At 39.9% G+C, this 15,383-nt stretch overlaps 1 protein-coding gene across 1 annotated transcript in view; it reads right to left on the bottom strand.

The window, feature by feature from the left end:
• Positions 1-10,265: 10,265 nt before the first annotated feature.
• Positions 10,266-15,383, bottom strand: part of LAPTM4B (lysosomal protein transmembrane 4 beta) — a 59,774-nt gene continuing 54,656 nt past the window's right edge. The window contains exon 7 of the mRNA XM_080639682.1: positions 10,266-10,804. Coding sequence (XP_080495808.1) covers positions 10,730-10,804 — 75 coding nt within the window. The 3' untranslated portion in view covers positions 10,266-10,729. The remainder of the gene's footprint in view (positions 10,805-15,383) is intronic.

The raw sequence follows: 15,383 nt of genomic DNA, 5'->3' as shown, positions 1-15,383 counted from the left end.
CTTATTGAAGCCCAGATATTGCAATTAACAAATGCTTTGCTACAGAAATTCTCTTAGAAACTCCATTTGGCTCTTCAGTATATTTTGGAAGAAGAAAATAAGAATTCTTGCAGCTGGTACCTGAAAAGCAAACATTTGCCTCTTATACAGGTTACATCCTTTCTTCCTTTTCCTCAGAAGAATTGTGTTAGGTTATGTTTAGGTTATATGCGTAGGTTATATGTGTATATGTGTAGGTTATGATTACTGTCTGTCCTGGGCAATGTTTACTAGGGAAAAAACCTGTGATCTATGATATCATCTGAGGTGGTGTCGTGGTTTAAGCCCAGGCCGTAAATCAGAACCACGCAGTCTGCTTCCCCCCCCCACTTTTCTTCCCTCAGCTCCTGGAGTGACGGGGAGGAGAATTGAAAGAATGCAACTCCCACGGGTTGAGATAAGAACAGTTTAATAACTAAGGTATAACACAAATCACTACTGCTGCCACCAATAATGATGAAGGAAATAACAAGGGAAGAGAATCCAACCGCTCACCGACCAGTACCTCACCCCCACCCCACCGTGATCCAGCCCTTCCGGGAACTCTCCGTTCTACATCCTGAGCATGACATGGTGCGGTATGGAATACCTCTTTGGCTAGTTTGGGTCAGGTGTCCTGTCTCTGCTTCCTCCCGGCTTCTCCTCCTCCCTGGCAGCACATGAGACTCAGAAAGTCCTTGGTCAGGGTAAACATTCTGACCAGCAACTGAAAACATCGGCTTTATCAGTATTATTCCCAGGCCGAAAGTCAAAACCACAGCACTGCACCAGCTACTACGAAGGAGAAAAACTGACTGCTGCTGCTACTGAACCCAGGACAGGTGGGACTAAATGAAGTTACATACTGTTGATAAAATGCATATTGAACTCACCTGTTGACAGCAGTCACCTATTTTAACTAGCTGAAAAATTGTCCCAGGATAGCTACTCTGCTAAGTATATTCACAGGCTTTACTGTTGCTGTAACTTTGAATATGTGGACAGTAAAATTGCATTTTCAGCATTTCCCTTAGTAATTTAAGATGTGCCATGCTTAAATCAACTCTCCTTTCCTTCAGAATCCAAGACAGTATTTTTTTCGCTCAGTTCCTGGGACAAAATTGGGATCACATATACAGGGAACTGAACTTAGATATTACAACGTGATCCAGAAAGCATGCAAGTTGCTAGCTCTGAATCAGTCCTTGCACAATGAAGAATATGCTAAGTGTAGTGATGTGTTTGAATTTTCACCTGTGTCTGGATCTTAAGCAAAACAACAAGGTTCTTCATGAGTCTTAGGTAATGTCTGTGTTGTGCTCAAAGTAGGCACACAAATTTCATCTGAACTACAACTTTGGCAGAATTTAGGCAGTCTGGCTCTTGACCTAACAGTGTTCGTACAGAACTATGTAGATCAAAGATTAAAAAGTGAAAACAACATCAACATTTAAATTTTGATGGTTCAGATGCCAAGCAACCAAATGGTAGCATATCCAGCCTGATTCCTGGGTGCTTTTTGGTATCATCTGCAGCAGAAACAACTGTCGACTGATCAGTCCTGACTTGAGATTTACGCTGATTTCATCTTTAATAAAATTAGTTGATGATATTACTACTTTATAAAGGAAGCAGACTGTCTCACAGCAAATATCAACAAAAACACAGTACTTACACGCATATGCTGGTCTGCATTTAGGAAAAGTTAATATAGAAAATATGATTAGTGAAACTTGCCTGGCTGTTAATGACCCAGCTGAAATACGTTCTGTTAAAAGGCTATCACAGTAATGTGTGTCAATTAATACAGAGAACTGTCGCTATTATGAACTAGTTTGGTGGTGATTAAATGTTGCATACTGGAAGCATCTCTTCTGCTGGCTATGGTACAGCTATGATGGTGACTCCTAGTTAAATCTGGCTTGTGAATGAACTATTTTGAGAAGTTAATAGGAGGTACCAAAGCCTGCACTTTGATTTAAAGATAACTTATGGTCTTAAAGTTAAACGTGTTCAGAAGTTTTGGTGGTTTCTAAAAAAAAATCATCTCCTCAAAAAATATTTGACTTCTGAAAATTTGGTCCTGCAACACCTAGGTTTGTGGCAGTGGGAAAATGGTGTGTCATGAAGTGCATAAGGAAATGTAAATGTTAATTCCCTTTGTTGCCAACCCTGTTCCAACACCCATAAGACAAGAAGTCTGGTCCTTGCTGCCAGGGCTGTGGAGAGGACCTTGGGAGCTGAGGAAGGGCAGCAGGTCTGCTCATCTCTCTATGAGTCCTTCTGCTGGTCACCCTGTGCTCTTTTTATTGAAGTTTTGTACTTATATGGTGTCCTAAAGTCACCTCCTAAATCTGAGTTATTAAAGGCATTGAGTTTCCCAAGTTTTTCACTTGATGGCATGTTTTCCAACTCTCTAATGGTTCTTTCAGCCCTTTGCTAAACCATTCCAAGGTTTTTTAAACTTTCTGCTTGAATTATTCACAGCTTTAAGGTATAGGCAAAATAGAATCCTTTTTTTTCCTTCACTGATGATTTATGCTTTCTTTAAAGTCATGGATGAAGAATTTTAAGCACCATGGAATCAAAACCTGATCCTTGCAGAGTTTCTCTTGAAACGCACTCACACACTGAGTGTTCTTTGCTCACATACAGCAGAGGCTGATCAGCTGTTTTGTAATCTATTTCATATATGCAGTGCTGTTGTGATATCATTCTAGTTCCCTAGTCAAAACACTGTGTTGTATCAGGTAAAGTGCCTAAGGAATATCCACGTCTGTAATGTTTACTCTTGATCCCATGTTGCTGCATTTCATAGCCGCTTTAAAAAGGATAGTTTGACAAAGTCTGTTTCCTCAAGCTGTCCTGTGTTCTGTTATCAGTTTTCTGAGTAATGCACTGAATGACAGAATTATGGGAAAATGTAGGCAGGAAGTGACCTAAAAAAATCCCCAAGGGTGGTGTTCAGCCTCCCTAAGGTATAGCCTTTTATGATGCATCTTCTGTTACACCTAAAGTCTAAACATTTTAATTCAGGAGCTCTCCAAAACATGTTTTTTGAGTACCACCAGTGGTGGCGGTAGCATTTGCCACTGTTTTGGCTCTGCACCAGATCACTATGCTTTTAAAGACCGAAGAGGAAGAAAACTTTGAAAAAGAAGTTGTATTGACAAAGGATGAAGGGCTTTTTGAAAATACTGTTAGATATAGTAGTAGAAAATGTAGATATAGAATATCTTAAATAATTTAAGGTGTTCCTAGTAATGTTAAAAAAAACCCCTCAACCCTTCCTGCCCCCAGATATCTGGAAAATCCATCCAAATGTAAGATGGTATTTCAGAGAAAAAGTCATCAGAACAAAATTGCAGTAAAAGAAAAAGGATGAGGTGCCAAAGAACATCTCGACAAGTAGTAGTAACCTGGGTACAGTTTGTTAAACCTGGATAGGTAGTAAAAGGATACTGCTAATACTGCCACTGAATTCAACTCAAAGGGAAAAGTTACATTCGCAAAAAGATTAATAAACTTTTTTTTTGCTTCAAAAGCAAGGAAGAATCAACTATCTACTTTGTTATCTGTGATAAGTATAATGCAGGAGTGCTAGTTAGAAAGTGAAAAATGTCCAGAGAAGACACCATAGGTTGGGAGTGTGTAGACATCACAAACATGATGGAGGATCACATCTTGAAATATCCCCAGCTTCTGACTCTATCTGCTCTCATAATCCTTAAGGCAAACCCATATTTCCTCAAACATTCACCTCCCTCCTTTTCTCACACACCCCTTTTTGTAGCTCATCTGCAGGCTGCTTGTGTAGAATGAACTGGTCCCAGCAAAACTGGAACTGTACTGCCCATGCAGCCTTTTGTACAAGGGCATAACGCAGCTCTAGCTGGTAAATGTAGCCCACATCTAAATACTGCTGCTGCACAGCGGCAATTATGGAAATATATTTGTTATGTTGCTCAGTGCTAATAGGAACGGGGCACTTACAGACAAGTTTTTCTGAGCTTCAGTTTTTCACAGGGGGTCTGGTTTTCTAGACCCCTGGAGTGTTTAGAATCATAGAATCAAGTTAGTTGGAAAAGATCTTTAAGATCACCAAGTCCAACATTTACTGAAGGACTTCCAAGGCCACCACTAAACCATGTCACTGAGAGCCTCATCTACACATTTTTTGAACACTTCCAGGGATGGTGATCCCACCACTGCCCTGGGCAGCCTGTTCCAATGCCTAAGCACCCTCTCTGTGCAGAAATTCTTCCTAATATCCAATCTAAACCTCCCCTGGTGCAGCTTGAGGCTGTTGCTTCTCATTTTATCGCTTGTTACTTGGGAGAAGAGATTGACCCCTGCTTCACTACTCACTACAACCTCCTGTCAGGCAGTTGTAGAGAGCAATAATGTCCCCCCTGAGCCTTCTCTTCTCCAGGTTAAACAACCCCAGTTCCCTCAGCCTTTCCTCATAAGACTTGTGCTCCAGACCCTTCAGCAGCTCCGTTGCCCTGCTTTGCACCTGCTCCAGCAAAACAGTTTACAGTGTCTGTTCAGCATAATGATATTTTGCCTTTATTGTATTTTATTTGTTCAAACTACTGTGTTGGAACTTTTTATCCAGGCTGAAAAATTGAATTGCAAGGAGACGAAAAAGCAACCAAAAGCTAATGATGTAATATGTTGTGCTTTGGGCTTTTTTTAATGCTGATTCACAAGATTAAAAAGCACAAAAAAAATATACCTTTGGAACAGAAATCAGCCTAAGATGAAAATATGGCCACAGATATGACAGATACCTAAATATCTATTTTTAAAAGGAAAACATTTGCATTAAAAAAGAAGCAAATATCAATATTTTTGGAGGAAAAAAAAAGGAAAACAACTAGTCTGGTTCATTAAAAGCATTTTGAACTTCTTTAGTTGCTTTGACTTTATGAGAAGGATGAAACAGGATCACACAATTGGAGGAAATTTAAGCTGGCCTATGCAATTGATAAAGCTAATTTCATCCTTGGCTCTAATGCAGTGAAGGAAGTGAAACCTATTCCAATTTTCTAACAGTCTGATGGGGAGAAGCCTTTATGAACTCACAAAAGATAAATATTTGTAACTAATGGGCAGCTCTTGCCTTTGTTCCTTTACTTTCATTGCCCTTGCTGCCCTCAAATGAGTGCATCTGATACTGCCAAGAATGACAGCATTCAAATAAATAGTACCAATCTCTCAGAGTGTCCCACCAATTTATTGTTTATCTGGCAGTCTTACACTGGTATACTGGTGATGCACAAAATACAACTATAAAAGTAATTGTCTGTCCAGTCACCTTTTCTCCATAAGAGACAGGATGCCTGTTTGTGCTTGCCTCTGGCCCAGAGAGGAGCCTGAAAGATGCATGATCCATAGATTGTCTTATTAGGATGGCATCTGTATTTTTACAAACACTTTGCCCATCCTGACACTGAAGGTACTCAAAAGATTTGATGCTGAAAGTCTACCAGTGTTGGACCTCTGTCTCTAATTGCATCCTTGCCTCTGCTCCAATGAAGAGACCTGAAATTGAGCACTTTGGAGGGTGGAAACAGCTTCAAAATTACAGGTGATCAACAGGAGTTTCTGATGAGGAAGTAGAAGGAATCTCAAAAAAAATCTCTCAAACCCTCCAAAACCCAGAAGCATTTGGATACTTGGGCAAGGTTTATATGAAAACAGAAATCTGTTTGATAGTGTTATTAGTGGGATGCACTTAAGTACTGTAATGTAGCACAGATTCCAAGCTAAAAGCTCATCCCTGCTATTGCTGGTCACGTTGACCTCAAAGAGCAAACAGAAGTCCTCTGATAGGGCTGCAGAGACTCTGCCATGACTCCCTCTCTCACAGCAGCTTCACAGCTCTTCTGTCTTTGCTGGCTCCCTAGCTTCTCCTGTAAGCCAAGTAGCCAGCCCTGCTCCATGCCTGATTCATCTCCTTGCTGTTTATTCAGGCTTCCAAGCGACCCCGTGTCCTCTGCTCCCACTAATTAGTTAAGTCCAGTCCTGGCTACGCTTATGAACCTTTCATGACTTTCTAAAACCCCTCCTGTTAGAAAGGTTTGAATAATCTGAAAGAAAAAGAGTTCTTCATTAAAATAAACTACTGTTGTAGCTTGTTGTCTAGGATAGAGTTGTAGAACTGCCTTTTTGCTTTGAAATAACTTTGTATCTGCTGGCTGGGTGATAATGAGGTTTTCACTCCTGTTGCTTCAGTATTCTGCTGGAGGAGACTCAGGCTGCAGGCAGAAGGTCACACATGTGGCTTCCACACCCTGCTGAACTATTTAGATGAAAAACTGGCCACGTTGCAGAACTGTTTTGGGTCAAGTCCATGGGTGTGGAGACATCACTTACAAATAGCAGAGTCCTTCTCTGAAAGAACTCTAATCCTGATTTATCAGAGCCAAGCCTCCCTTCAGATAACCATGGCTGCTGTTTTGGATTTCTCAGAGCTGTGAGCTGAGATAGTGCTGGAACACCTCCATTATCATAGACACTGAGATTTTGCAAGAAATGCTTTTTGATGGTGCCTGACTGCAACTTCTGCAGCTAATAGAGACATGTAAATGGGAAGGGTATAACTTAGCTCCAGAGAAGCAGCCTCTAAGGAGAGTAGCCGAGTAGCCTGTAAGGAGAAAACTTCTAACGAGAGCAGCCTCTAAGGATACAGCAGCTCCAGAGAAGCAGCTTGGACTCGTCTGTCAGACTAGACAGTGTGGCAGGAATTTAACCAATATTCCTTCAGGTTTGAAAAAATACATCTGCAGATGTCTTTGCTTTACAAGTGAGACCAAGGTATCATCCACTACAGCAACAGAAACCTGAAACAGAACTGGTGTAGCAGCTAATGTAAGAGGTTACAGGAGCAATTCTACTTCCTCCTGACCCAGCAGGGTTTGTAGCAGTAAAGCCTGTCAATGCAATGACATCTGGCTATCTGTGCTGTTTAGAAGACACACATGAATGTTGCCCTCCCATGCTCTGTTCCTGGTGCCACTCTTCTCTCCATTCTGCCCTTACCAGTAGCCAAGTCTTCTATCTTGCATATTCCCAAGTATCAGTGTGCAGACTTGTTAACATTACCAAAAATTTGTTAACACTGTCTGTGATGTCCCTCTAGTTGCTATACTTTGGCCAACAGGCCCCATAGGAATGCCTGATTTTGCAAGCAGAGAGTTTAGAATTTGTTTCAGACTAGTTATTGCTTCCTTGCCAAGCTTTTCTCTGGCCATAAATCGATCTGATATGGCCTTTGGTAACATATCAAGTCTGGATTGTTTTTATCAACTGGAGGTTTTCCCGAAGAAGTACAGACTGGCTGGCACCTAAAATAATGTTTTAGAAAATGGAATGTACTTAGAAGCACGAGTCATACAGTGCTGGGCTGCCACTACTGATTCCCCTTTGCTTTCTCCAATGTGATGCATGGAAGAATGTACAGCAAACGGAAGTTGCATTGTTGCATCAGGAACAAGAAAATCAGGCACAGATTTGTGCCTTAGTATGTGTAAGATTTGCGAAGCCTTCAGTGCCTTGTAATGGATACTTCAAAAATTTAGAATATTTCAGCAAAGATCTACTGACATTTCTGGCACTATCAAGGTTTAGATTCCCACTTGCTGTTTTTTTCCCCCATATTTATGATGTTCCATGTCAACAGATCTTGAAAATATTTTTTTTCCACTCTTAAGTAAGTTACTAGAAATTATTAATGAAATAAATTATTTCTGTATCAGAGTTGAAGATAAGGAAAGCAGGAGAGACTTTGATAAGCACGTGTTCCTAGTATCTGGGAGATAGGAAAAAATGCAAGGAATATTGGAAAAAGCACTCTTAGGAGCAAGCAGTTCCCAAAGCAAGGAAACTTAAGAAGCCAAGTTTTTAATGGGTTTCTGTGCCACAGATGACTGACTATTAAAAATGAATTACAGAAAAAGCTGTGGTGTGAATTTCCGAGCATTAGACATGGAAAATTAATTCAACAACTGAGGATAAAAAACCTTCAGCTGGATTTCATGTCTCTTCATGCAACACAGGTAACCTAGTTTTTCTTTGGAAGAGGGGGAACTCATGTCCCACATGGGTCCTCTGTACAGCTGAACTTACATTACTTTATCAGCTCCCTCCTACCTGTCACCAGCTGCCTCAGCTGTCTATCTACAGTACATTTAGGAAGGTCATGGTTTGGCACCATAGCCTTCCTGCCCTCTTTAACTCAAACTGGACAAAGTCCAAAAGGTTTTAGGAGTACTGGCAGGTCACATATACTCGCACTTACGCACGTATGGTATGTATGAAGAAGTCTTGATTCTTTAGTAAGACAAGCTAAAGCCTACATAAATTTCATGTGAATTAGCACAACATTATCGCTATAATGATGTGGAGAAAAAAAAGCCCCAGCTTTCTGTGCAGTTCAGTATAGCCCTGTTCTGCATCACACATTTCATCAGACCTGGAAAACTGCCTGCAGTTCTGGACAGTGAGCTAAAAGCTTGAATTATCTCTTGGTTTTATTGTACAATAAATTATAGAACTTACTGATCTATTCTCCATTTATACAGAATGGAGGGAAAGCTGGTGAATGGACTGGTGAGTAGACTGAAAAACTGTTGTTTAGGTCATTGACAAAGAAAATCTTACCATGTCAGATTGACTGGGAAGGAATTTGCGTATGTTTGTGCTTGGAAGACCAGCAAAGTGATTTCCATAGTTTTGAGGAAACACCCTTTTATTGTAGAGAAATTTGTGTACACAGACGCAATGTATTTACAACTGGCTTTTCTCAAGCACACGACTGTTTAAAATCCTTCACAAATCTGTCAAGAATGAAAGAAAATGAAGCTCAGAAGCCCAGCCAGCCAGCCCAACCCCCAAATTCAGGTTCATTCCTGAAGATAACTGTAATGAGATAATAATACATGGAGTTATTCTGAAGGAAGCAATAGGACTGTGACAGAGGTCAATGGATGGACTTCAGGACTGGTTCAGTCAAAAGCATTACTTAGTTTGTTCTCAAAGTAGATGAACCCCAAAGTAAAATTCCAACAAGCAGATTGGGATCTGCCTTTCCCAGGGGTGTGGAAGAGGCAGGCAGAAAGAGTCTGGCCCTTCCCTGGCCTCTGCAAGGACAGGTCACATTTGCAATCTCCATGTAGAGAAGTTGTTGTTCCTGTGTTCCCCTGGAAAGCTCTTTTTCCAGAAAAAGGCAGGAAAAATCGCACTCTTGTTCAGTCTGCACAACGGAGTCAGTGCACTGAGGGCGAGAATGCATGTCCTCCTTAGGGAAGTTGTGAACTCACATGCCAACCCAGCCACAAGAGAGACAGCAGTGAGGTTTCTTCTGGTGCCCCTCCGCACTGTGGCTCAGCTCTGCACTGCCCTTTACCTGGGGTGGTGTGTGGTGGCATCAGTCTAGCTTCAACCTGTTCAGTCACCCCAAATGCCGAGGAGACAACACAGGGGAAACGAAGAGAGGTAGAGACACACATATTCCCTTCCTTGTTCCTTTTCAAATAAAAGTAGAACCTATGTCAGCAACAAAAAGTTACATGTGCAGGAGGCACTTCTCCGGGGAATAAATAAATACCTCACACAAGCATTCATGGATGGATGAGTCCCATGGGAAAGATTCCCAGCACAACCAGTTCAGTAAAAGGAATCCGAAATATCCATGCTGATGTATATGAGAAACATGCAAAACATTTCTGTTGATACTTGAGGAAGTTACATGCATAAATTTCCCATAGGTTGGGAACATATATCTTAGAATCTGCATAATTTAGTTCACACTCAGCAGAACATTGTGATATTTACAGGCACATTCCAATGGGAAAACATTTGCATATTGAGTGTGAAAGTTGCAGCTTTGTCACCTAACCATGGGACTTTAAAAGTAGGGATTTTGTGACCTCAAAATACTATTTGTGAGGTTCGTGGGAAGGAAAAAGGTGTACAGGCAGGAAAAGAAAATTACAAAAAGTTGGTAAGAACTCTTTTTTTTTTCAAGTGTTAAAATGGTTGTAGGCTGGGACAAGGTGAGTCCATGCAGACCACGAGTTCTGGCTTGTTACACATCACTGAGTGCTTTGTCTACTCTTATTTCCCATACTTATTCTTCCCAATTAAATTTGTTTCCCATTAGCCAGGTTGATAAGTGTATGGATAGTGCATAAGAATCATTCTTCTTCTTGCAATCATCATCCTTTGTAGCGTAACAATAAATCCCTGCAGAACAGGAATGAAGTGGAATGTCACTGTTTTGGACTTGGTCTGTATTCTAAAGGTGAAAGTGGGCATCTGAAAAACACATTTGTAACACTTTGGAAGGTTCACAAATTAAAAAAAAAGTAAGTTACACTCTCAATGTGATTGGGAATGCAAAGTTCTATGTTCTCTATCAATCACTGCATGTCAGACATGGTGGAAAAAGCTATTCAGTGACTACCCTAACCGCAGCACTACCAAGAATTGTTCTGAAACTAGTTCACTAGTTTCTGAAACACTACTGCAGCAAATTAGTAAAACTATCTACAGAATTTTAATGATACAATTTAATTTTCAATATGTCAGCAAAACAGCAATGTATAACCCATAGAGGTTGTATCCTGGAAGTGGAATTGTCAAACTATTGCTCCAATATCTGAAAAGTAAAGCTATCCTCCCTAGGTACACAGCACTCTCTCACTTATGCTGACACATAAGGTGGTGGTGGATCTTTTGCAGCTCCGTTCACAGGATCATCATAAGGTGGCAACAGGACCTGCAGGAAAGGAAAAAAAGGTTATATTTTTTAAAAACAAGCTATCTGATAAAATTTACAGAAAAAAAAACCCCTTATGGCCTTGGCCTAAAAAAATAGTAAAAAAAGAGTCAATTAGTAAGCAGGAGCAGACAGTTACACTGTTAATTTGAAGTTCCTCCTTTTCAATTTGTGTGACTGTTTTCATTATGAAGGAAAATGTGATTTCTCCTCATTTCTTACTGACTCCAGTGACAGCTTGATTTCAGCCAAAGATCATTCATTGATGGTACCTGAATTTGTTCAGCCTGGTAGTGACAGTAGCTGCTTATTCTGCAGCTCTCCTCTGTCAAGAGTGCTTAAATTATGTCTTCTGGAGGAGTGCTTGAACTGCTAGGCCAGAGTGAGAAAAGTCCCGAAAACCTCTCTTCCTGAGCTCTCCCTGGGATAGCTAATAATTACTTTGGGGAGGGGATAAAAAAAGAAAATGGAGAACAAATTACACAATGTCTAAATAAATCTCCAGTTTTGTGCTTCTGGGGCACTCAGCCATAAGAAGGAAGACTTACATTCCCAAAAGCACTTCAGTGAATGCTTAAACATCTGATAGAAATTAGGGCAGCTTTAATCATATATCATCCCCATTCATAGGAGTCCAGCCAGCTTCCTAGGACATGGGAGATGCAAGTTCAGGCCACACTGGGCAGAGAAGAGATTGGAACCAAGATTTCTACTTCTTTAGGCAAGAAAGCTAGCTATTATGCAATTTTTGATGGCACCAGCACTAACATTAATTAGCTTGCATGTGAAAAGGCAAAGGAGCACTCGGTCTGTGAATCCCAGCAGGGACTGAGGATAAAATAGATGCCTGAATGAAGAATGAGTGTATGTTCCCTAAAATATCTCAATATTGTGTAAGAATATCAGTTGTAATGCATTGGCAGAGCTATTTTATGCGGCTGAAGATCAATTATTCATGATGGAATTTCCAGATTTATCATTATTGCTTCTTGGTCATTGAAAAGTACATAAAGCTGATTGTCTAAACATGCATAGGGAAAATCCTGATTTCAATAAAGTCAATGGAAGCTTCACCATGACAGCTTGTCACCCGTTCCTAAAGAAGTTGATAAACCTGCCTGCAAAGAAGCATCTGTAATCATCCATTTTGGACCTCATCCACAACATAACAAAATCAGTGGGAATCTTTCTATAGATTTAAATAGACTTTGGATCATGGTTTTGTAGGATAGTTCCATGGTTTTGTAGGATAGTTCACAATTATGCTTATGTGAGTTTACAGACGTGTTGATGAGCATGTGTTCAAGTACATCTGTGCACGTTTGTTAGATTACAGAATGGCTACCTTGGCTTCTTCAGCCCTTAATTAAAAAAGTTTAATTATTTAGAAAAGGAAATTGTCAGGCCATCACTCTTTATTAATACCATATGTTTGAGCTTGTAAATACAATACAGTATGCACACTATATAACAAAAAAACCCTTGTATTGAACAGCATTTAATAGATTATGTTAACTTTAAAGGGTGCAAACAGTTCACAGCAGACTAATCTAGTGAAATTAGGACAACACAGAGAACTTCAAATAAACAGTGTGATAAAAAATAATAAACATATTTTGCAATGTAACTTCGGTGAATCAAACCACTAGAGCATGTAAACTGTGAAAAACAGTACAGTTGAGAGCCTCTCCCTAGTACTGATCATTAGTTTAATAACAGGGTTTCTAGTAAAATCCTTGTGTTACTAAAAAAGCACTAGTTTCTCAAATGTACTGAAACATGTTCATTAGTTGATTATGAAGCAATATAATTTGTAATTAAATCTGCTCTACAGATGATTCTGAAAATGAATTGAGCTCACTTTGTGAAGATTTAGCTGTCTTACTGCACTCTTGTAATCCTAAGTCCCAAACTGTGGTCCATTTCTTTCAGGTTCAGAATCCATCAGGTGTGATAAGAAATGACAGCAGATGCAATCCAAAAAGCTGTCCATCTTCCAAGTCCATGAGCTGGTTAATAAAGGACAATACCTCTTCCTGAGCTCTGATCCTCTTTTAAGTCAGTGTGTGCTAAGACTACTGTAGTTATATCAGTATTATTACTTCAGCATTGAGGTTGCTGTCATTCACAGTAGGTCTACGAGAGGATTTACTGACATGAGTAAGTTTCTTCGTTCCCTTCACTCCAGTATGAAACAATATCTGTTTGGTAGTAGAACAGCTTTCTGGTGAGTCTTTTACCTCCTCGGAGGTGGGCACTCTGCTTTGCTCTATGGACCCAAAGCTCTTACATGGGTCCATGGCCCCAAGAACCCTGGAACAACGCCTTATCACAAGAAATATCTGCAGTGCAAATATTTGCAAATGTCTGTAAGGTTTAGGGTCACTTTATTGCTGGCAAAGGTTATTTGTCTGAACAGTTCTATCAGTGATGACTCTACAGGCTTACTCCCCACACATTCTTGTGTTTAAATACTTCAATGTCCTGATCTTGCATTCCCTGACATGAACACAACAGTGATAAAAAAGTAAGTGTAGAATAAGCAGAATTCAAAATTACTACCTTTGCCTAACAGCGTTTGAGTTAGACAAAGAAACTATCACCAGGATAACAAGGAAACAAAGGGTAAGGTGAATGAAGATGTTGGATAAAACGTGGAAGAAAGCACTCAGAGTTTGTGGAATATATGGCTGGGACCCCAAGTATCTCACGTCATTAGTATAGTAAAAGTCTTTTAAACTAATTTAACTGTTCAGCTTTCAGCCAGTGTGGTTTTGTTATTGTTACTTAATCTATTTGTCAACTGTAAGTCTAAATAATCATCCTTCAGCTTCCACGACAGCTTGAATAACTCTGCAACCACTCTAGAACTACAGATCTTGCAACTCTGCCTCTGTAAGACTACCTTTTAACTATTTTTTACAAAACCAGTTTCAGGGCATTACTTTCCCGTAACAATTTTTCCATCTTTTCTCAATTAAATCAACTTTTCTAAGTTAATTTTGGCAAAAGGGAAAAATATGATAAAACCTGAATTATCTCAGCTTTTAACTGTTCACTGTTGAAAAGGTTAACAGTTTACAAAAATCTTAAGGAAAAGAGAATTCCATTAGAATTTTAATCATTGAATGTATACCAAAATATCTGATATGAAAATCTGGATCAGAGTGGTTTTCTCTTCTTTTGTTTTAATTTTAAATCTCAGCATGGTTTAATGGAGGCAGGTAAATGCCTGGGACATAAAAGAGCACAGTTACTCAGGCAGTATGTTATGCTCTCCAGACACATAAAATGGAAGCCAGTCACTGAGCCGAAGGGTGAATTCAGGAACTGGAAGAATAAAACGAAACTCACTACTCAGTCTTATATAAGAACCTAATTAGAATGGATGCAGTCTAAAATAATTCATCAAGAACAAAAATATGCATATTTTAGGTCCATGGTATCCCCAAGGTACAACATCCACTAGGGCAACTGATGCATTTTGCTTCCTAGGCACTACATTTGCTTGTTTGTTGTGAATTGGGAAAACTGCATGTTAGTTCCCCTGGATGCTCTGGGACTAATGTTTACAGTGTGTTTGAGATTGTCACTGGCAAGTTACTACAAAACATAGGTATGAAGGACCCCCATTTTTGGAACTCAGTGATCCCTGCGAAAAGACATTCTGCCTTTTTATCAGTAGACCAGCAAGCAAGTTTGGAAGATTAGATGGTTGCAGGGCTCAGGACTACAAGATGCCTAAAATCGAAAGGACAGAAGCTCCTGACTTCTTTCACAACCCCTATAATTGTATTTAAGAACCATGTAGCATTTTAACATCATCCTTTAATACGCAGCCAATGGAGGAGCTGACATGACTAGTTGTTTGGTGATAAAAGCATTGCACAGAGACTCTTGAGGTCAGAGCTGTAGGGGCTCCCAAACCAAGAGGGTTCAACCCACAGCTCTTGCCATATGAATGCTCCAGACACAAGGTTTTCAGTCAGGTTGGAAGAACCATTTTCCACCTTCCCGTTGTCACAGTGAAGCCAAGTGTGCAAGAAAGAAAATAGGAAAAGTGTGACTATGCAGCCCCATGGACAGGTTAGGTGCTTAAGTGGGACAGGGAGTCCTGGGTGCTGGGCTTTGCTCCCAATACCATTTAAGCATTTTGTGCTAAGCAGTCTTGTTGTATAATACACAGAAATAATCCAGAACTGACCCAGGAGGAATCCTGGTCCTGACTTAGCTGTTGTCATCCAAGTGGTTTGAATAATTGTATTACATAAGCATCTCTCTATTATAAACCACATGATACATGATGACCTTCTCTGGAAGAAATAATTACCATGCAGGTTTGCCAAAAGCTATAACATATTCAGTTAATATAAGCATTTGTCATTTATTTTCTACATCCTGGTTAATCCAGTTTTGGAGAACAAGTTTTTAAAAACATTGCTTAGAAATATGCCTAAGAAGAAACACAGGCAAATATTTGTACATGCAAACAGTCTGAAATTAATCTTGGCCCAAAGGTGTTTTTTTCTCGAGGGGGATTGACTTTTAATAGTCACTCTATACCTTTGCAGCTGATTCC

Source organism: Psittacula echo, assembly GCF_963264785.1.
Source record: "Psittacula echo genome assembly, chromosome: 2".
Classification (NCBI taxonomy): domain Eukaryota; kingdom Metazoa; phylum Chordata; class Aves; order Psittaciformes; family Psittacidae; genus Psittacula; species Psittacula echo.
The sequence above is the reverse complement of the archived record's forward strand: the minus strand, read 5'-3'. Positions and strand labels throughout refer to the sequence as shown.